The following is a 21233-nucleotide window of genomic DNA, read 5'->3' as shown; positions in this document are numbered from 1 at the left end:
TCCTTCACTTCCTCATGTCTATTTTGTACCAACCAATTATGCTTCTTAATCCCCACAAAATTTCCCCATTTCTCCCCTTTCATCACCCAGCTGATAAACCTCCAAATTATCCCCATACCTATGATTCTGTTCCTATTCTGGTTTCCTTAGTTGGATTTTGTTTTTATTTTTTAGATTCAGTTGTTGATAGTTGTGAGTTTGTTGTCATAATGTTCATAGTTTTGATCTTCTTTTTTCTTAAATAAGTCCCTGTAACGTTTGATATAATAATGGTTTGGTGATGACGAATTTCTTTAGCTTTACCTTGTCTGGGGAGCACTTTATCTGCCCTTCTGTTCTAAATGATACCTTTGCTTGATAGAATAATCTTGGTTGTAAGTCCTTGCTTTTCATCACCTGAATACTTCTTGCCAGTTCCTTCTTGCCTGCAAAATTCCTTTTGAGAAATCAGCTGAGAGTCTTACAGACACCCATTTGTAGGTAACTCTCTGCTTTTCTCTTACTACTTTTAAGATTCTCTCTTTACCTTTAACCTTTGGCATTTTAATTATTATGTGTCTTGGTGTGGTTGTCTTTGGATCTAGCTTGTTTGGGACTCTCTGTGCTTCCTGGACTTATATGTCTATTTCCTTCACCAAATTTGGGAAGTTTTCCTTCATTATTTTTTCACACAAGCTTTCAATTTCTTGCTCTTCCTCTTCTCTTTCTGGCACCCCTGTGATTTGGATGTTGGCACATTTAATGTTGTCCCAGATGTTCCTATGCCCCTTCTCATCCTTTTCAATTATTGTTTCCTCATTCTATACCGGTTGACTTTTTTTTTTCCTTGTGGTCTAGATTATTGATTTTATCCCTAGTTTCCTTCTCTTCACCATTGGTTTTGTGTGGATTTTCCTTTGCTTCATTTAGCATAGCCTTCATTTCTTCCCTCATGTGTTTACTGTACTTAAACATGTCTGTCAAGCCTGTATCTTTATCACCAGTGTTTTGAACTCTATGTCTGTTAGGTTGGCTATCTCCTCATCACTTAGTTCTCCCACTGGAACCTTGATCCATTTCCTCTTGTGGGCCATACTCTGTCTCCTCATCTAGACAGGCTCCTGTGTTTGTTTGCCTCTGTGTCTTAGCTAGAGCTGTCATGCCTGTTATATTGTAAGGGGGGGGAGCCTTAGGTATTCATCAGTGTGGGGTGACCTGTTTCACCATGTTGTGTGCTGTATGTGGGGGAGAGGTCTGAGAGGGAACAATGCCACTTGCTTAGCACTCGACCCTTTTCTAGACACTTCTCCCACTTTCTCTATGGGACTAGTGACTCTCTAGCTATTTCCCTGGCTGTTATTCCCAGAGTGGGTGTATCTGTGGATGTCCTAGGACCATGGGGGCCCTTTTAACAAGTGGCTTCTACTGAGAGACCAGCAGTTTCTTCCTTTGCCCCAACTCCAACTTGTTTGAACAATCAGAAGCAATGAGGCTTTATTTTCCACAGCACTGGAACTGTGAGCTGTGCGGTCTGACCTGGTCCTGGGAGCATTCTTCAGGTGTCCCTCCCTACTTTTTAAAATGTGTGACTGTGCTTTCCAGCCTGCTGCCACCACTGCTGCTGCCTCCACACCATGTCCTCTCTACCCCAGCTCTGCCCCTTCTACCCGTCTGGATGAGTATTTCTTCTTTTTTAATCTTTGTTTTTTGGACTTCCATGGAGCTCAGTTTTCTGGAACTTCTGGTTGTCTCTACTTTTGAGATAGTTGTATTGCTTCTTAGTTGTATAGGGAGACACAGTATGTCTGTCTGGGCCTCCATCTTGGCCAGAAGTCAGGAAATTTTTAAAAATCACTTAGGATTTCTCTTTTTTTTTTCTTTGTTCTTTTATCTTGAGCACTTCTCTTTTTCATGTGTTGGCTTCCTGAACTAGCCTTCTAATAATCTTTTTCTTTGTTATTTCCTTTTCTGTGTCATTTTCCTCTACCTTCTAACTCTGTTACTGGTTTTTCACTTCTCTATATTTCTTTAATTTTCAAGAACTCTTTCTGTTTACTGAATATTTTAATAGAATTCTTCTATGTAGTGGGTAACACATCTTTTATTATTTCTTCAAGGATATTAATAATAATAATTTTTTATGGTTTTCTCCCTTGCAAAATATTTGTTTGTTTTTTACTGCTTGGTTCCTACCCTTATTAATGAGACTTTTCTTAAATGTTTGGAGATCTTGGCTTTCCACTCATATTTTAGAGTGAGACACTAGAAAGCTGACGGGAAACATGTACAGGTAGGTAGAGCTCATTGACTATGGGCATTGTTCTAGGGTTTTCTGGCTCATCTTTGGTGTTGAGGAGCCCCTTATGTTGGATTCTTTAAACGTTTTTTTGAGCTACTCTAATTTCTCTGAGAAGACTCTTCTGTTCTCCTGTGTGAGGTGTACAAGCCTGGCTGCCGGAGTAATGGAAGATGAATGGGGAAGAAGTTGGGGAGGTGGATCCCATTTCGTCAATGTTGATTATGTGAATGCTCACTTAATCCTGCTACTTTTCTAATATGCCTGTGTTTCCACAGTGTAGAGACCCTCTGTTTCAGCCTCCATGGAAATAATCCCAAGCCTTTTGCTGGAGTGGGAAGGGATGTTGCTTGGTTTTCAGATACAAGAGAGTGTCTCATGATCTAATTACTTTTTAATAGACTTTCAACCATTTCCCCTGTCTTTAGCACCACCCTTACTTCTATTTCCCATAATACCCCTGTTTATAATTCTTGATCCATTGGGATTCTGAGTAATAAATTTGATTTATTTTTGGCATTTCTTATATCATCTTAGGATACTAATCTTTTGGGATCCATCAAGGTGCTTATTGCTTCTTTTTTCTAATTTTCAATTTCAAAATTTTATTGATCCTAGCTTTCTTCCCATTCTTTTTACACTTGTGGGTTTATGCCTTTAAGTTTTTTGCTTTATGACATTCCTTTTATTGTTGTTTAGTTTGAATTCTGGAGGTAATAGAGGTAATTGCCTGTGTTGAATCCACCATCTTTAACCAAATGTTACTTCCTCATCTTTTCTGTTGGAGAGCCCTTGATGTCAAATTTTTATAAATACTTCCTTTTCTTGAACTGGTCAATTTTCCAGGAAAGACTTTACTGATTTCCTATCTGGAGAGTATAAGCCTAGCTGCCAATATCATGAGAGATAAATGTTACCTTAGAGATCACTGTCTCTTAGAATCCTCCATCTTGATTATTTAAGTCAAGAATATACTATATAAAAATGTTAAGTTATGGCTCATAATTAACCTGTGTAAGTCACACTTAATTAAGATTATAAGATTGAGTTTCCAACATTAAAAAGTTTAAATTTGTAGTTTAGAGTCACTGCATTCTACTTCAGAACAGATGTCCAGAAGACAAGCTGCAGACCAGTGATACTCCTGAAGACACTACCCTTTACCCTTTATTTAATGTATCTCTTGTCGTATCTTCATATTCTGCTAACTCGGAGTTACTCTTGCATATTTTGCTTTTCTGATTATAATACAAGTACAAATACTTTTAAAAACTGTATAGTGTGTTCACTGACACAATTAATGAGAGCTAATTTAAATTTTATCTTTGTTGTTGTTTTTAGCAAATTGGCTGAAACCTTAATACTTTTAATCTCACATTTTCTCCCCATTTTTCAGCCCCAGGATACTTCATTATTCACGATGCCGACAGACCAGAATGTGATCTGTAACTTATTGGTAAGTTGATTTTATTTTATGCTTTTGGAAAGTTGACAATTACTATTAATTGTTCTAATGTTGATGGTTCGAAGTTTTCTAGAGCTTGGATGTCCAGAATGTGATTTCTGCAGCCCCTTGTTTTCTAGAAAACAGGAAGGAAAGCTGAAAAATTTCAGTTTGACTTTGAATGTGGTTGCTTCTCTTTATAAAGGCACAGTGATCATAGCAGAAACAGAGGCCTCCTAATTATGGGGTCAGTGGAACAGTGTAAATCCATCAAGGACATGGATATTTCCATGCGAATATAACTTAAGCTACAGGATTGAAAATGAAATTCCCTTAAGAATTCATATTTCAAGATCGTTGTTTTTTTTCCTCGAACATGAAGCTACCTCATTTCTTATCTCCTCCCTTCTTTTTGTGAGTTAACAAAAGAGGTAATGCATATTTGAGATGCAATTTCTACTTTGATGAGAGATGATATGAGAGGAAAGATTAGCTAGAGAGTGAGTAGGAAGCAGAGTGACCCTTGGTATTAGAAGAAATTCTACAAGGTGGATGTTAGTTATCATAGGAAACCTTTCTAGCAGCAGCTTACTGATAAAGTTGAATGAAGAGACTTTGAGTGATGCCACTTGTGAGCTTGTCAGTGATACACTACAGAGGATTTTGAATCTCTTGGTACTAGTGCACAAGGGCTATTTGTAGCCCTCTGGTTTTCCATGGAAATGGTGTATAATTATCCCAGCTCCTGGCTTTCACATTGGGAGCTTAGGATTGGATTAAAGTTGAGTGATGTTTTTAGATGATTACACTTCTAAGTAAAGAATTCTGTTATGGGAAGTTTGTCTTAAAGGTTAATTTGATATTTTTTCAAAGGCATGTGTCTAATACCTTGTCATGGATTGTCACACATGAGAGGTGGAATCTGTGTGGCCTTCAAATAAAGATTGAAGTGTTTAAAATACAAATTATGTTGGTGTTAATAATCGAATAAGAGAGACTCATGGTTTATATTTATTGGTGAGTTTCTGCCTGGGTGATGAAGGAGTAAGGATTATACTGATACTGGACGATGAGATTTTTAACTGTCAATGTAAATTAAGAAAAATGGAGAAATGCTGTTATAAAGGAAAGAATGGGGCATAAATTAAACTCCCATCTATTACTTTGATGCAAAAATCCAGTCATAGAATCCAGTGGTTTTTCAGTTCCTCTGAACATTTTCCTACTCTGACACCTGGTTCCAGGAGCCTTTCCGCCCTGCCCTTCTCTTGATATGTAGTTTCTGAAGCACATATCTTGCACCTTCTTCTCAATGAGGAACTTAGTTTGTCATGCCCAACACTGCATGTGCTGCAGGTCTTACTTCTCCCTGTTGGGCATTATGAAATGACAGTGAACCTACATCTCCTGGTAAGTAGTGATATATATCATTTCCCCAGGAGCAGGACAGTTTCCCAACATTAGGTCATTGACTATTCTGGTCAAGGTTAAAATTGGTAGTTAGCTGCACACCTTCCCAGATTACATCATACAGCTCCAAAGCACATTCTTTGAGCGCTGGTTTAAACCCTTGGAATCTGCCCACCTTGCTCAGGGCTCAGAATTACTTCCTTGTCATTTTGTAGTTCTCACCAAATTAGCTCTCCTAAAACTGGAGAAATAAGACTGGCAAATGCCATGTTGGAATAAGAATAGACTCTTAGCCTTACTCTCTGATCCCTCTCCTCTTCCTCTGTATTGACCTGCCTTCTATCTTATCACAGAGGCTATCAGGAGGTGTGGGCCAAGTTTGCACAACTAGTTTTGTTCTGAAGGAAGAATTCCATTTCTGAGTCTCTGAATTTATCCACTGTGGCATTCTGCTGCCACAGTAAGTATAAAGAGTGTCCCTGTCCTCTAATGAAGATTATGACTAATCAAGTCAACAATAGGAAATCAACCCTTTTGCAATGTTTGTGAAGGGATGCATCTTATAGAAAAAAAGTGGTTGAAGCAGGGCACAATTCTGACAGGACTATTTTAGATTTTTTTTTTTTTGAGATATCATTCACAATTTACCTGTGTTTTCCTTTCTATCTTGACAAAATATTTAGAATTTTACATTATCTTAGAAAGAATAGGAGGGCAACTTCTATATCCAAATTTGAGTAGCTGATTTTATGTACAGTCATGTTATCATGTTTCATCTGTACTTATCATTCAGTGAGTTATATTTATTAATCCCTCTGAAATTTAGGTGTTAAGTTGTAATGCTGTATTATAATATTTGGTGTGATATTATAACATAAAGTGTTGTGACTTGTCTTGTGTTGACATATTTGATCCTACTACATACTACACCTGTGTTACATTGTCTAATTTCAGCAAGCAAATCCAATTTGACTCATTTATAAAGTCACCCTACTTATCTTGCCTTATTTAAAAATCAACATTTCTTCGGACTGCCAAGAAACCTAGACTCTGATGCATATACATTTTTTCATTTAAAGCTATCTATACATTTATTTTTAAGGTACAGTGATAGGTATTTAACTCATCCTTTAAACTTTCTCTTGGCTCCACATTTGGCTTCAGACTTCCTCCATCTCATAGACTCAGCTCAGAGGGACAGACCATCTGCATATGGATTGCTTGGTGCTTTGTCAGATTACCTTTCCTGTCCTTCTGTGTAGGTCATTTGATAACATAGCCTGGTAGAAAATCACCTTGACTTCCAAAATGGTAAGATTATACCCTGACAGCTTACAGTTTCTCTGTATGAAAACTTGCTTCATTATGAAGATAATTTTTTTGAACAATAAAAGTGACATCTCTTCCCATTAAGAGTATATTAGAGTGAATTTTATTTCCTTTTTTTCTTAAAAATTATATTAAAATACTTTTTAAAGGTTGTAAAAAACCCATAAAAAGATCAAATTTCTGCCCACTTATCTATCAACAATTCCTTCTATTTCATTTTGCCTTTAAGGAGAAGGGCAGTGTGATCATGGTATGCATCACAAGAAGGATTTGATGAGGGTACAAGACAAATCCTTGGCATGTTTGTCTGACTCTAGGCTATTCATTATTCACTTTTTCTAATCTCAGCATAACTTTGCTATCACTTCTCTATGGAACTTGTCATGTACATCAGCTTAGATGGATTCATAGAACCAGAGGTAGTTTTTGATTGCTTTTGTTGTCTAACAGAAGTTACTGATTTCTCCATTCAGAGTATTTATTGGTGACTTCTTACTCCTCTAAGAAAACACTTTTAAACTCTTTCACAGTTTAAATGTTCTGATGGAAAAAGAGTCTTAACATGCCCTCTAACATCCATCCATTTAGTGAAAAAATCCTGCTAAATAAATATGTTGATTTACATTAATCAAAAATGAAAAAGTGGGAACATTTTCAGTAACCATAGTAACATACATTGGTTGTGGTGTTTTTGATGGCCTACTATTATTTAATACTGCTAATTTTAAAACCAACAAAGCCTAGAGCTAAGAGATTTTTAGAAGCTGGAATCAGGATGCAAAGAGGTCATAGTGGGATGAAAAGACCTCACTTTTTTTCCACACAGTAGAAAAGTCGAATTGGTACCACAGGGAATACTGTCCTATGCAGATTTATGCATTGTGATATGGATATTGGAATGACCCCTAAGTTTTTGGTGTAATGCATATCAATAGAATTGGGAGTTCCCAGAACTGTGCCCTATAAACTCTTCCTCACTTCTTCCAGCTGGCAATGATGGTGCTCCTAGGATCCTCTCTCTGCCTCTCTGTCTCTCTGTCTCTCTGTCTATCTCTCTCTGTCTGTCTTTCTCTCTCCTAAATAACAGAAAGAACCATTTTAGCATCTCTTATAGATGTCCTAAGAAGTGAGTAGTCAAAATGTTGCAAGTAAAATGAATAGCCAAAATAGTAAGTCTGGCCTAATGTCAAGGGAAATGACAGTTCTTGATGATAGTAAAAGAGAAGCCTATGGAGTCCATTTCTGAACATTCAGTTCTGTAAAGGACCCTGATGCCAATGGAGCTTTTTTCTCAGCACAGATTTGATGAAGCTAGTTGCCTGTAGGACAAAGAGAAAAATCTTAATTGTTCAATATTCTGCAATACTATCTATTGATATGTGCACCTTTTTCCTCTTAACCCTCAAAACAAATAACCAAAGGCTGAGTCTGAACAGGCTCCACCAACAGAACTGAAAGCAGAGGAGCCCCTTGCTGCTGCAGCACCTGCTGTTGGGCTGGAACCTGGACTGGACACCCAGGCTGAGGAGCCAGTGGAGGGGGCAGTGGTGAGCACCACCTCCCTCCCACCCATTACCTGCCATACCTGCCACATCCATGCTCATCTCATGGTCCCATTTCTCCGTTCTCATTCATGCTTCACTTGGGCAAATCACCTCCATAACTGTCATGACTCCACAGGTTCAAATAACATTTGTTCCTTTGATAAACTCCATTCTGTTTTATTTTTGAGTAGAAAAAGTATCCAGAGACCTGATTCTATCTGCCTTCTTTATAAAGTTGCCTTGATTTTTTCTGTTAATCTGCCATTCATGGTAGGTGGGTTGTAGAACTTGCAAATAATGAAATCTGTTAATGTGGTATTCTACCTGTGACTGCTGGAGCTGTGCCTTCAATTAGAGAGCAACCTGCAGGTGCAAACAGAACGACGATAATAACTTTGTTAGTTATGTGTACATATTGATTTATTACAATATTCGTTTTGTAATTAGTTAAGGCCAACGAGAGATTGAAATCCCATATTACAAATCCATGAATCAATAAGGATTCTGACATGTGCAATCATTTGCTCACAGTCAAATCTGGTGCTGGCTCTGCTCCATGCAACCATATACCACACCACGTCACAAACTGGGATGAACTCTATATGCACCACGTTGAACTGGATTGTGTAACACCCATGAAAGCACAGACTAATAATACCAAGGAAATTTTAATTCAAAATACTGATGCAGAGTGAAAAATTTATTTATGAAATGCAGTTAAAATGTCTCCCAAGAATTTCAATCAGGATGCCATTTAATACAGCCTTTCTGTACAAAGAAGGAAGCCAATCTCCCTTTCCCAAAATTACATTGCATAGATAACTAGAGAAATAATAGTTATGCTTCTTGCTTTTGGTGCCCTAGGTCATTTACTGGGAAAAGTATAACTCATCTGTCAAATCTATAGTTTATTAATATTGTAAAAAAAATATTAGGGCAAGATAGTGATGGAAAATACAAATTAAGAATGACTCAAAAAATGATTTTATTTGCCATTTAAAGATAAAGAGTTGGACCAAGACCTGTAGGATAAAATGAGAAATGCATTTTGCTAAGCTGAGTTCCTCCAAGAAGTGCAGCTTCTCTGGTTTTAGACTGGAGAATGCTGAGGCTCCCTGCTCCAATATCAGGGTTTTGCTTCCAGACTGTCATTCCCAGATTCACTAGTGACCTATCTCAATAACTTAGTGGAAATGGGCTATTTTCATTTGGTGTCAGAAGTGGTCTGCCTACCTTACTTACCTTTAAATAACAACAGAAGGGAAAGGTACAGTTGAATTTTGACTGCTGTTTAATTAAGAGAATTGACTTTAAAAAAGCATATGGATGATGCCAGGGAGTTAAAAGATACTGATTAGGTTCAGATACCGGTTTAGAAATTGCTTCAGTTCTGAAAAGTTCTCATCAGATGTCTGTTTTGAATAGCAGCCCAGACTTCATTTTTACTAGTGCTTTTAAACCACATTGATTCCATATAAGGCTTACTGTCATAATGCCCATGGTTTTGAGCAAGGGTATTTGATGTTGTATAACCAATTGGAGATGTGAAATAGACAAGTTAATGTGTTAAATACAGGTTTGAAAGCTGATTCTCCATGATCCTCTCTCATAGGGCCACGGTACATACCTCTCACACTTGTCCTTATTTGAAGTTTCTGTTTTTTCAGAATCCAAGTTTATCAGTTTTCCAAAATGCACTATTTGTAGATACCAATGATCAAGTACCTACTACACCATACCATATGTAAACTTTTTAACCAAGGGTGATATTAAACATATTTAATAAACTCGATGGTACAAGCATTAACCATCACTAAAACCAACTTCCTGAATGTAGGGTAAAAACATATTTGAAAGAATTCTTTATTATTAAAACTCTTGTCTCCTAAAGCTTATAAGGGAACTTTAGAAAAATTTTAGATTCCTTGTGAAATACAAGGCTATTTGGAGAATCTTATGAAGACTTCAGGTACCTGCTGAGACCTAGAGTTGATGTAAGCACAGCAGATACAGAGCTTACCATTGATCCACCCTTTCCAAGGAGAAAGAATTTATTTCTTCAACTTCATATGGACTGAAAAATAATAGTAAGAGAGGGCAGCTTACACCAGTTCAATTTTCTCAGTGCTCATTAAAACTGACTGTCCTCCTGGTTTTTAAAACTAACACACTCAGATGAAGTCAATTATTTCTCATGTTCTCCCTTCTACTTTGGAAAATAACATATAGAATGTAATTTTGTTCTCTAATGCCAACTTACAGGTTCTTGCTAGCGGTGGCAATAATCTAAGATAATTTAAGGGTTTTTTTATTTTTTTTCTAAGAGGATATACCCCTTGTGTTGCAAGATGTTATACTTAGTTGTAAAAACATAAAAATCTGCATTGTGTTCCAAGCATTAGTTAATAGGCTGGCTGTGGCTATAATTAGTCAGAACTGAATTGACATGACCTTTGATGGTAATCCTTTTTGCCACTGAAATGTCACCACACCATTATTACTTTAAGTCTTTCCAGAATTCACTTTATTTAAAATAAAATTACTGATGGGTCTTTTTTTCTTTTCAGAAGGCAAATGTAATTTCAAACACAGAAAATTTTAACAATGGCTCACAAAGAAACCTAGGGCTTTTAAGAAAATTTTAGTTATTACATTTTTATTTGTTATTATATGTTGCACATAGCTAACACTGTGTTTAGTTTTTCCTATAAAATAATTTTACCAGTGTATCTGCAGGGTGCATTTTAAAAACCAACACTTGCTACTTCTCCAGATATTTCCACATTCTATAAGTAATGTAAATTTTCTTTAGAAAAAAAGATTAATATTTGATTCAAATGTATGCCAGAGAATTGGGTCACAAAGCAGATGAATTTCTGTCAGCTACCGTGTTTTGCTCAAATGGTGTAAACTGGACCAATGTCTTTTCCCCTATTATTTAAAAATAAATAATAAACTCAAACTTAGGATCAACATAATTTCCAAAAATAGATAAATGAGGAAAAGATTGAGGTAAAGATGTTTTTAGAAATGATGGGAAATCCTGAAAGATGAAACACTGACCCATTATTTTGGGGCTGACGTTTGGTTTTGCTGTGTTTTGGTTTTTAAAAATTTCTCCAAATGTAAGTTGACTTGTCAAGACCAATTTAAACATACATATATATAGATTCAATATATATATTCTAGGCTATAATACATCATATATAGATATATAATCTGTCCAGAAAAAATATCAATGTAACCTTGGCAGCCAAGGACAGTGGACTGGAATGCACATGTGTGAACAGTGACTACTTCACTGTACTAACCAGTGGGGCAGCAGATGCAGTTGAGTGAGCATGCTTACTGTGTAGCCATCAAATTCAAAATGACTGAGCGAGTAGAACAATGAATCTGCAATCAGATTTTGCATTAAGCTTGAACATTCCTTCGTGGACTATTTGGATGATTCAGAAGGCTTCCAGGGATGATGAAATGAATGCAGTACAAATAAAAGTGCATCACAAACACTTCAAAGGTGGTCAAGAATCTGTTCAAAGTGATCCACGTTCTGGAAGATCTGCAAGCAGAACACATGAGAATATTGAACGTGTATAGACTGCAATCAAAAAGATAGGAATCACAGTACAAGAAGTAGAAGCTGATATGGGGATTCCAAAAACTATCATGTCTGAGATTTTGATGCAGGATCTTGGCATGAAATATGTCATGGAAAAACTCATCCTGTGGCTTCTGCTACCAGAGTGGAAGGAACATTGTGCTGCAGTTGCTAATGACTTGATTCAAACAGCTACTAATGAACCAGAGTTCCTCAAGAAGGGGTCAAAACTGGAGGTGAATCATGGGAGAACTGTGTGAGGTCCCAACGTGTCTACTTGAAGGGAACTGAGGCATTTTTGTCCTTTGTACGATGTTTCTTGTATCTTGTATCTTCTTCAATAACTGTCTATTTTTCATATTACATGGGTGGATACTTTCTGGACAATATCAGACTATATATATCAACTTTATCTTGCTAGAGCTATTTCTATTTGCTTGAATAGAATACATGTGTTAGTTCCCCCTCATTCAGTTGACAAACATATTTGAGTGCTCTAGGTGTCAGACTCTGTTCTGGATCTGAGGGATCCATTAAAGCAGTAAGCAGATATGGCTCTTGCTTCAGAGTTTGTGCAGACTGGTGCTGGAGTAGATTAACATTACACCATGGTTGGGCATCCTTCTGTGTTGGTCATGCCTTGGGAAATAGCATTGTAGGTTTCTCCTTGTAAATGTGAGAACACAGGCTTTCACTGTGCCTCCAATGTGAGCTCCCTATATGTCAGAGGAACACTGTGAAGGTCAGTGGAAGCCAGAGAAGCTTAATTCCTTGTCTGTCCTTCATTATTACAGAATTATCTCCAAACTCTAGTGCTCACATTAACGCATGTTTGAAGTGTTGAATATGGTCGGGGACGCTGAGATAATTCCAGCAAGCAGGATGAATGGCCAATACGCATGGAGGACTGTGGCTCACTCAGACCATCAGCAAAAGAGCGAAAGGTCACATCGTCCTTTTATTAGGATTTCAAAAGTTACTAGAACAGGGGGTGTGACTTTCCAGCCAACAATAAAAGAATTTTTACAAGTGAAAGAATTCTTACAAAGTATCATTAATATGTAAAATACAGCCAGAATAACTTCTGGTTTAGATAACACCTATCAGGGATGCAAAGCAGATCCACTAATCACCAAGGCCAGCCCCAATTTAAGACTTTATCTTCAAGGAGGCAGATGGAGTACTCAACAGACCTCTTTGTCCTCAGGATTCCATGACCCAGTGGCCTGAACAGCCTAAAGCTGCAGTCGGAGTCAAGATTAGCTCATCATCTCCTGAGTCACAGGACACCTGGGCGGAGGGGCATGGGAATGCCCCTACCCAGAGATCTGTGTTCCTGCAACACATGTTTAAATTAAATTGTGTGTTTGCATTACATGTGTATATCGAGAGAAGCCTTAGAAATGGATATACCTTTTTAACTTTCTCAGAAAAAAAAATCACAGAAATTTTATTTTCTGTAAGTTTGACTACATTCTTATTAGTAATTAATTACATTTTCAGTACTCCGCAGGCCAAGCAAATGGCATTGTTTCTTTTTTTTCCTATGGTGTCCAGGACAAAGCAGAGTGTATAATATTGAGTTGGCTGAAAAGTTCATATGTTTTTTTTCTGTAAAATAAAAGATACATTTTTCATTTTCACTAATAGCTTTATTGATTTGTATATTTTGAGTATGTCAGCTATTTACCACGTAAGAACACCCTTTGTTTATGGTTTCTTTTCCAAATTCTATTTGCTGGGCAGTTGGGTAACAAGCCATCGTGGAGTAGGTTTACTTACCAATGCCATGGATGACTCAAAGCCTGTGAAGTCAGAGGTCTGGCAGGTAGACCTTCCAAGTGTGACTGTCAGGACCCACACTGCCATGTGTTCAGATCCCAGGCTTTCCAGGGAGGTGTATGTGGTTCTTGTCAGGGTTGGGTTTGGGAGTTTTGCCAAGAGAGCATGATGACATTTAGGTGATGAGCAAATCACCGGTTTGGTCTAGTTTCTGGTTGTACCTGGCAGCCCCACCTCTGCCTTTTGCTGGCCCAAGCCTGGGTCCATTCACAAAGCAATTTGAGCAGAGAGATCAAATGCTTTAGATCATTCAGAGAAGATTATAGGCATCCAAGGTACATTTTTGCTGAGCCGTGAATGCATGTTCCTTAAACAACCTCTCTAACAAACTATTTGCAACCCTCTGTTGAGGCTGTCCTTTATGGCTACATAAAAGTGCAAATTAAAATCACAATGAGATACCACCTCACACCAGTCAGAATGGCCATCATCAACAAATTAACAAACAACAAGTGCTGGCAAGGATGTGGAGAAAAGGGAACCCTAGTGCACTGTTGGTGAGAATGCAGGCTGGTGCAGCAACTGTGGAAAACAGTATGGAATTTCTTCAAAAAAACTATACATGGAATTGCCTTTTGACCAAGCAATTCCATTGCTAGTATTATATCCAAAGAATTCCGAAACACCAATCAAAAGAACCTATGCACCCATATGCTCATAGCAGCACTATTTACAATAGCCAAGTGCTGGAAACAGCCTAAGAGCCCATCAGTGGGTGGATCAAAGAAATTGTAGTACATTTACACAATGGAATACTACCCAGCAGAAAGAAAGAACTCCTGCCTTTGCGACAGTATGGATGGAACTGGACAGTATTATGCTTAGTGAAATAAGCCAGGTGGCAAAAGAAAAATACCATATCTCACCTAATTTTGGAACCTAATGAACACAACAAACTAACAAGCAAAATAGAACCAGAGGCATGGAAACAAGGAACAGACTGACAGTGACCAGAGGGGAAAGCAGAGGAGGAGAAGTTGGGGAGAGAAGGGGGAGGGTGTACAAGGAACTAATATAAATGACTCATGGGCATCAACAACAGGGTAGAGATTGACTGTGTTAGTGGGAGGACAGGACAGTAGAGAGCAATGGGGGAAAAATTGGGACAACTGTAATAGAACAATAAAAAAAAAAAATTTTTTTTTAAAAGAAAGAGATGAGCACTTGCTTTGCCCCATCTCTGAGAGCACACAATATTTACCTTGGCTTCAAAAGATAAATCTGCTTTTCATGCCCATTTCTCCCATACACTTCACAAGTAAATCTCTAATTAAAAATAATATTTTAATATATTTTGTTATTAGATATACTGCCATGAACTTAAAGGCCAAGTTAACCAAAAATTCATTAACTGTGGCATTTCTGCAGTTCTTAATTTTTAAAGAAAATATGGAGCTAATTCAGACAGATACTGGTTTCCATGACAACACTGCTGCCAGCAGCTGAGTTGTGCAGCGACCTGGCTGCTAAAGGTTTATGATGGGATTGCAGGCAATTCCAGGAGAGTACATTGAAAAGGGTGATTGAGATGAAGGTCAGGGGGAAAAATCTACAAAATTTCTTGTTGGAAAGGAAGTGCATAGACGGGAAGTGTGTAGATGTATCAGTTGAAGTTTGTAATGCTGGAGCCATGTTTGAAAGGAACGCCAGTGGAAGCCTGTGTTCCATAGGAGAACTCAGCTTACAGTCATGCTGAAGGAACATTATTACCTTCAGTGTTTTAAATACACAGTATGTCGTGTGAAGAGGAGTACTAGCCACCAGCCTGTTTTTAAATACAGGAATCTTCTGAGGCCCTAATGACCCTAGTTGACTCCTGGCCTTTTCTTTAAAATGGATCCTGAAGAAAATTTTGTACTTTTATACAAATGCTAGGATCTTCAGACAAGTCAAGAACCCAAGCTGGATCCAGAATACTGGATGGGCAGGAAAAGGCCATGGGGGCCTGTAGCCAAGATTCTCACTGTGATATTGATCTTTCTTTGCTCCATCACAGTGGGACTCCGGGGTCATTCCAGCTCCAGTGCTAATTAGTGGAAGGATCAGAACTAACACTTCGACCTCCAGCTCTGTCTGCAGTGCTACTGCCACTGTCATATTTCCACACTTGTAAAATGCCAGCATTGGGTAAGGTGAGCCCCTGGTCCTTCCCACTTTGGGATCATATTAATCTGTAACTTGAAAACATAGCTGTGTGTGTCCAAGTGCTGAATTTCTAAGTGTTCTCTGTTTAACTGTGTAGTGCAGTGGATAAAGCCAGGAGAAGATCAGATGATCTTTTTTTCCACTTTCCCACTCTGTACATGTCTTTCTAAACAAAGAAATCTCTTCCGGCCAAGATGGAGGCATAAACAGACATGCTGCATCTCCCTCCACAAATAAGAAGGAATACAACTACTTCAATACTAGAAAGAACCAGAAGTTCCAGAAAATCAAACTGCATGGAAGTCCAGCAAACAAAGATATAAAGAAGAAATACTCATCCAGACAGGTAGGAGGGGCGGAGCCATTGCGAAAAGGACATGGTGTGGTGGTGGCAGCAGTGGCGACAGCCATAGGCTGTCAGAGAGCGCAGTCATATGTTTTAAAAAGTCAGGAGGGACACCTGAAGAGCGTTCCAGCTCCACACTGGACCTCGCAGATTATGGTGCAAGCACCGGGGAAAATCAAGCCTCATTGCTTCTGACTGGGCAGACCAGTGGGGGTTGGGGTGGAGGCAGAAACTGTCAGTCTCAGCAGAGTCCGCTTGTTTAAAGGGCCCCCATGGTCCTAGAACGTCCACAAACCCACCCACTCTGGGAACAATGGCCCCAGCAGCTAAAGGGGCACCAGTCCAGTGCAGAAGCAGGAGAAGTGCCTGGAAAGGGGGTGAGTGCTGGGCAGGCGGCATTGTTCCCTCTCGGACCCCTCCCCCACATACAGCGCCACAACATGGTGAAACAGGTCGCCCTGTACTGACGAATCTCTAAGGCTCTGCCCCTTACAACATAACAGGAGCAACAGCTCTACCTGGGATGTGGAGGCAAACAAACACAGGAGTCTGTCAGAATGAGGAGACAGAGAAGTGTGGCCCAGAAGTGGGGACGGATCAAGGTTTCAGTGGGAGAACTAAGTGACGAGGAGATAGCCTACCTAACAGACAAGGAGATAGACAACCTAACAGATGCAGAACTCAAAACACTGGTGATAAAGATGCTCACGGGCTTGACAGATATGCTTGAGTACGGCAAATGCATAAGAGAAGAAGTGAAGGCTATGCTAAGTGAAATGAAGGAAATTCCGCACAAAACCAATTGTGAAGGGAAGGAAACCGGGGTTTAAATAAATGATTTGAAACATAAGGAAGAAAGAGTCAACTAGTGCAGAATGAGGAAGCAAGAATTGAAAAAAATGAGGAAAAATTCCCATATTCTGTGAAGGAGATGGACATACGGGTCCAGGAAGCACAGAGGGTCCTGGGTGAGCTGGACCTAGATGGGACCACAGCAGAAAGCATCATGATTGAGATGCCAAAGGTGAAAGATAAAGACAGAGTCCTGGGGGCAGCAAGAAAGAGGTGGAGAGTTGCCTACAGGGGGGTGCTTATAGGACTATCAGCTGATTTCTCAGAGGACACTATGCAAGCAGGAAGGGACTGGCAAGAAGTATTCAAGGTGATGAAAAGTAACCTACAACCAGGATTGCTGTATCCAGCAAAGCTATCATTTTGAATGGAAAGGCAGATGTAGTGCTTCCCAGACAAGGTGAAGCTAAAGGAGTTCATCATCACCAAGCCATTATTATATGAAATGTCAAAGAGACTTATTTAAGAAAAAGAAGATCAAAACTATGAACACTAAAATGATGACAAACTCACAATTATCAACAACTGAATATAAAAAATAAAAACAAAATCCAACTAAGCAAACCAGAATTGGAACAGAGTCATAGGTATGGGGATCATTTGGAGGGTTATCAGCTGGGATAGAGGAGGTGGAGAAATGGGGATATAGTGCAGGGATTAAGAAGCATAATTGGTTGGTACAAAATTGACAGGGGGAAGTTAAGAATAATATAGGAAAGGGTGAAGCCAAAGAACTTATATGCATGACCCATGAACATGAACTAAGGAAGGTGGTGTTTCTGGAGGGAAGGTGGGTACTGGGCAAAGGGGAACAAAGGGGAAAAAATTGGAACTACTGTAATGACATAATTAAAAAATATACTTAAAAAAAAGAAAAGAAATCTATGGGACTAGTAACAAAAATAATGGTAGTGAAATTCTGTCTTACCAGTCTCCTCTCTATATCTTTTTTTCATATAATTTGCTATTAATTAAGAGGGATTATGTAATGTGTTTGCTTATATGCCCAATTATACTGCATATGTATGAGTAAACACAGATTTTATTTATAATCTACAAATCTCACTTTAAAGAGCAGCATTCCAATTAATACACTGGCTGTTTATAGGATCACACTTGCGTTCTTTGTCCAACTTCCCTTGTTGGGTGTTGTCAGTAGGAAACAGTGGTGTGTGGTGCTCCAGGTCTCAGGATCACTGTGGAACTCTCTGATTTGAAAGGAAAGGTGCATCATCTCTTTGAATGCAGGTTGGTAAGAAAAATCACAGAAATTAATTAGTTCCAATTCTGGTTTACTGATTGCATGAGTTTCCTCAGCTCTAAGTATTACTTGATTTGTCTTGGAAATGGGAATAATATCTAACAGGGTTGCTGGGAGAAGAATGTGCCATGAGTGTTGAACACTTGGGATAGTGCCTGGAAAATTGTAGATTCACAGTAAAAGTTAGTTTCCCTCACAAGCTATAGAATGTGCATGTATTGAAACTGTCAAGCAGAAGCCTGTCTGGGTTGGAATTATCACACTTCATGTTTGGTATAGACTGGTAAGCCTTAGAATTCAGCAATCTTTCAGTGAAGTGTCTCTGCTAAGAGCAAATGTCATGAAGATGGATCCTCTCTGACTCTATGTCCTTTAACCATGGAAGGACAATTATAGCTATAATTTGAAAATATATATTTTTTACATTTCTTATTTATGATTTGTGTCATTTACTCCAGGAGAATCTTAATGAAAATTAAGTGCATCCCAGTAGCACATAACTGAATATTGTATGAGAAAACTGATAAATTAAAGAATGAATCACAAAAAATTATATCAGATTTACTAATACCAGTTTTTTTTTTTATTTTAATGCTCTTTTCACTTAAGCATACAAAGAAAGTCAAAGCTTCAATAGTACTATATTCTAGAAATATTAGACAAGCCCAGGAGAATTTTCCACAAACCAAGGCATGAAAAGGATCTTAAAGTATAATAACTAAGCCTGGTATCAAGAAGTATGTGAGATTTTTACCAATCCTTACCCTTGATAGAAGACAATTGGCATCTAGTGCCCCACTTTCCCCATCAGTGTGGAAAGCATCTTTCTGAAGCACCCAGGTCACCTCAAGCCTGCTGCTGCTCTCACACCAGTAAATCCTTTAGGGGATTTGAGGCAAATGGTTTTGTGTAGATACTTGATGAACCCTCTCCACCTCCTATTCTGAAGAGAATACCTACAAGTCCAATATGGAGAATAAAAAGGAACAAAGAAAATGTTTCCATGTCTACTGGAAACATCAGGCATAGAGAGATTTCACACACATTTTTAAAAATTAGGTCGTATATCAAAGTAATACAACAGAAGGAGAGCATTCCATAACACAAGGGAACAATTTTTAAAATAAGTCCTGTTGAGTTCGATTTTTCAGCTGGTTTAGACTTGAATAGACATGCTGATATCAAAACTGCAGTTAATTTTCTTCTATCACATCAAGTTTTTTCTGTAAGCTTATCTTAATGCGACCACTCTAGGTTGGATCGAGCCTAGATCGAGCCTGGATCAAGGGAAGCACTAGTGCTCTCCTATTGGCTGAGAGCAAACCTCCCTTGAGTGGGGAGGGGTGGGGGATGACCTTGGAGACCAGTGACAGGTTCATACTTGTCTAGGTTATTCAGTTCAACTTGAGACAGTGTGGTGAGAACTTGTGTGCTGCTCTGTATAGTGATTCATATTCTGAAGTGTAGTCCAAGTTCTTGTCTGTATACAAGGTGTTAGCAGAATTTATTTTTTTATTTACATATATAACTTATTTCCTTTCCTTCAGATTATGTCTGCCTCTGCTATTTCTCATCGTAAGTACCTAAACAACCCTGATTTGTTTTGTTATATGTGTGGCAGTTTCACCATTCCCAGTCAAAGGACAAACATCAGCGCATTTGTCAGGCAAGCCTACTTTACATATTTTGAAGTAAAACTTGGTGATTAAGATAAGTCTTGGACTCTCACAAGGTGTGCAAGCACTGTGTTGAGGGTTTATGGATGTGGATGAAGGGAACATGTGATAAATTGCCATTTGGTGTACCTATGGTTTGGCAAGAGCCCAGAGATCATTCAAGTGACCGTTACTTTTGTATAGTGAAAACGTCAGGATATAACAAGAAAAATAAATCTAAAAGAGAGTATCCTAGTCTACCATCAAATATATGCCCAGTGCCTCATTCAGCTGAAATTCCAGTGCCAGTTTTCATTAAACTGCCCTCTTTTGAAAAACAGGAGTATGGTGAAGAACTAAGTGACAGCAACAATGAAGATTTTGAAATTGAAGATGACTCAGTTCATAAGGGATTTGATGAGCATGAATTGAATGATTTGGCACGAGATTTGGGACTAACCAAAAGGCTTCAGATCTCCTACCATCAAGACTGCATGAGAAAAACTTGCTTGAAAAAGGAGCGAAGGCATCCTACTTTCAATCAAAAGAAAGTGCACATCTGCAGTACTTTCAAAGTGATGGTGGCTTTGTGTATTGCCATAACATACATGGTTTAATGGAGGAATTGGGAATTCAAATCTAGAATGCACCTGAATGGCGACTGTTCATCAATAGCTCAAAGCACAGCTTGAAGTGTGTCCTCCTCCACAATGGCAATTTATTAGGTGCAGTCCCAATTAGCCATTCAGTTTATTTTTGTGAAGAATATGAAGACACAAAGAGAGTCATTGATCTGTTGCAATATCACAAGCACAATTGGATCATCTGTGTTGACCTTAAAATGGTCTGCTTCCTTCCTGGCCAGCAACGTAATACACCAAGTATCCCTGTTTTCTATGTATGTGGGACAGCAGAGCTCATGAGAAGCACTGGGTGGAGTTGAATTGGCCTCAGAGATCTGACCTCAAACCTGGTGATCCAAACATTCTATATGAGTCACTTGTTGACAGAAAGAACATTATATTCCCATCTCTGCACATAAAACTGGGTCTCATGAAGCAATTTGTGAAACCTTTGCCAACTGAAGGACACTGTTTCAAGTATCTCCTTTTGGCATTTCCTAGCCTGTCATTTGAAAAGATACAATACCTTAATATGTAGGTTTGGTAGCAGAACTTTACTACTTGTACACAATTTGACTTAGAGTAACAATATGTAGCCTTTATATGAATAAAATAACTCTAAATAAACTATATTCAGGTAATTTTTTCTTTATTTTCCTTTGTATGTACATTTTGTATGATTTTGGGGACAAAGGGAAAGTATCCTGTGCCTTAAAAAGTTGACGTGATAGAGAAAAATTGGGATTGTTTTTGGATTGAGATGCCAAAAGTTAGTCAAAAACAAGTGACAGCTCTAACTCAACGAAAATAGTGTTCCCCAGTGTAATAGATATAGAGTTAAAATTTTCTTTAGAGGACAAAAGAAATTACCAAAAGTACAATGGAAAAATTTGAAAGTTTCCTTTT

At 38.4% G+C, this 21233-nt stretch overlaps 1 protein-coding gene across 1 annotated transcript in view; it reads left to right on the top strand.

The window, feature by feature from the left end:
• AMPH (amphiphysin) overlaps positions 1 to 21233 on the top strand; it is a 310914-nt gene that overhangs the window by 273169 nt on the left and 16512 nt on the right. Inside the window, exons 16-17 of the mRNA XM_090287371.1 lie at positions 3672 to 3731; positions 7880 to 8005. Of these exons, the coding sequence (XP_090143497.1) occupies positions 3672 to 3731; positions 7880 to 8005 (186 nt within the window). The remainder of the gene's footprint in view (positions 1 to 3671; positions 3732 to 7879; positions 8006 to 21233) is intronic.

This window comes from Furipterus horrens, unplaced genomic scaffold (genome assembly GCF_987537825.1).
Source record: "Furipterus horrens unplaced genomic scaffold, mFurHor1.1.pri manual_scaffold_9, whole genome shotgun sequence".
Classification (NCBI taxonomy): domain Eukaryota; kingdom Metazoa; phylum Chordata; class Mammalia; order Chiroptera; family Furipteridae; genus Furipterus; species Furipterus horrens.
This window is presented reverse-complemented; position numbering and strand designations above follow the sequence as displayed.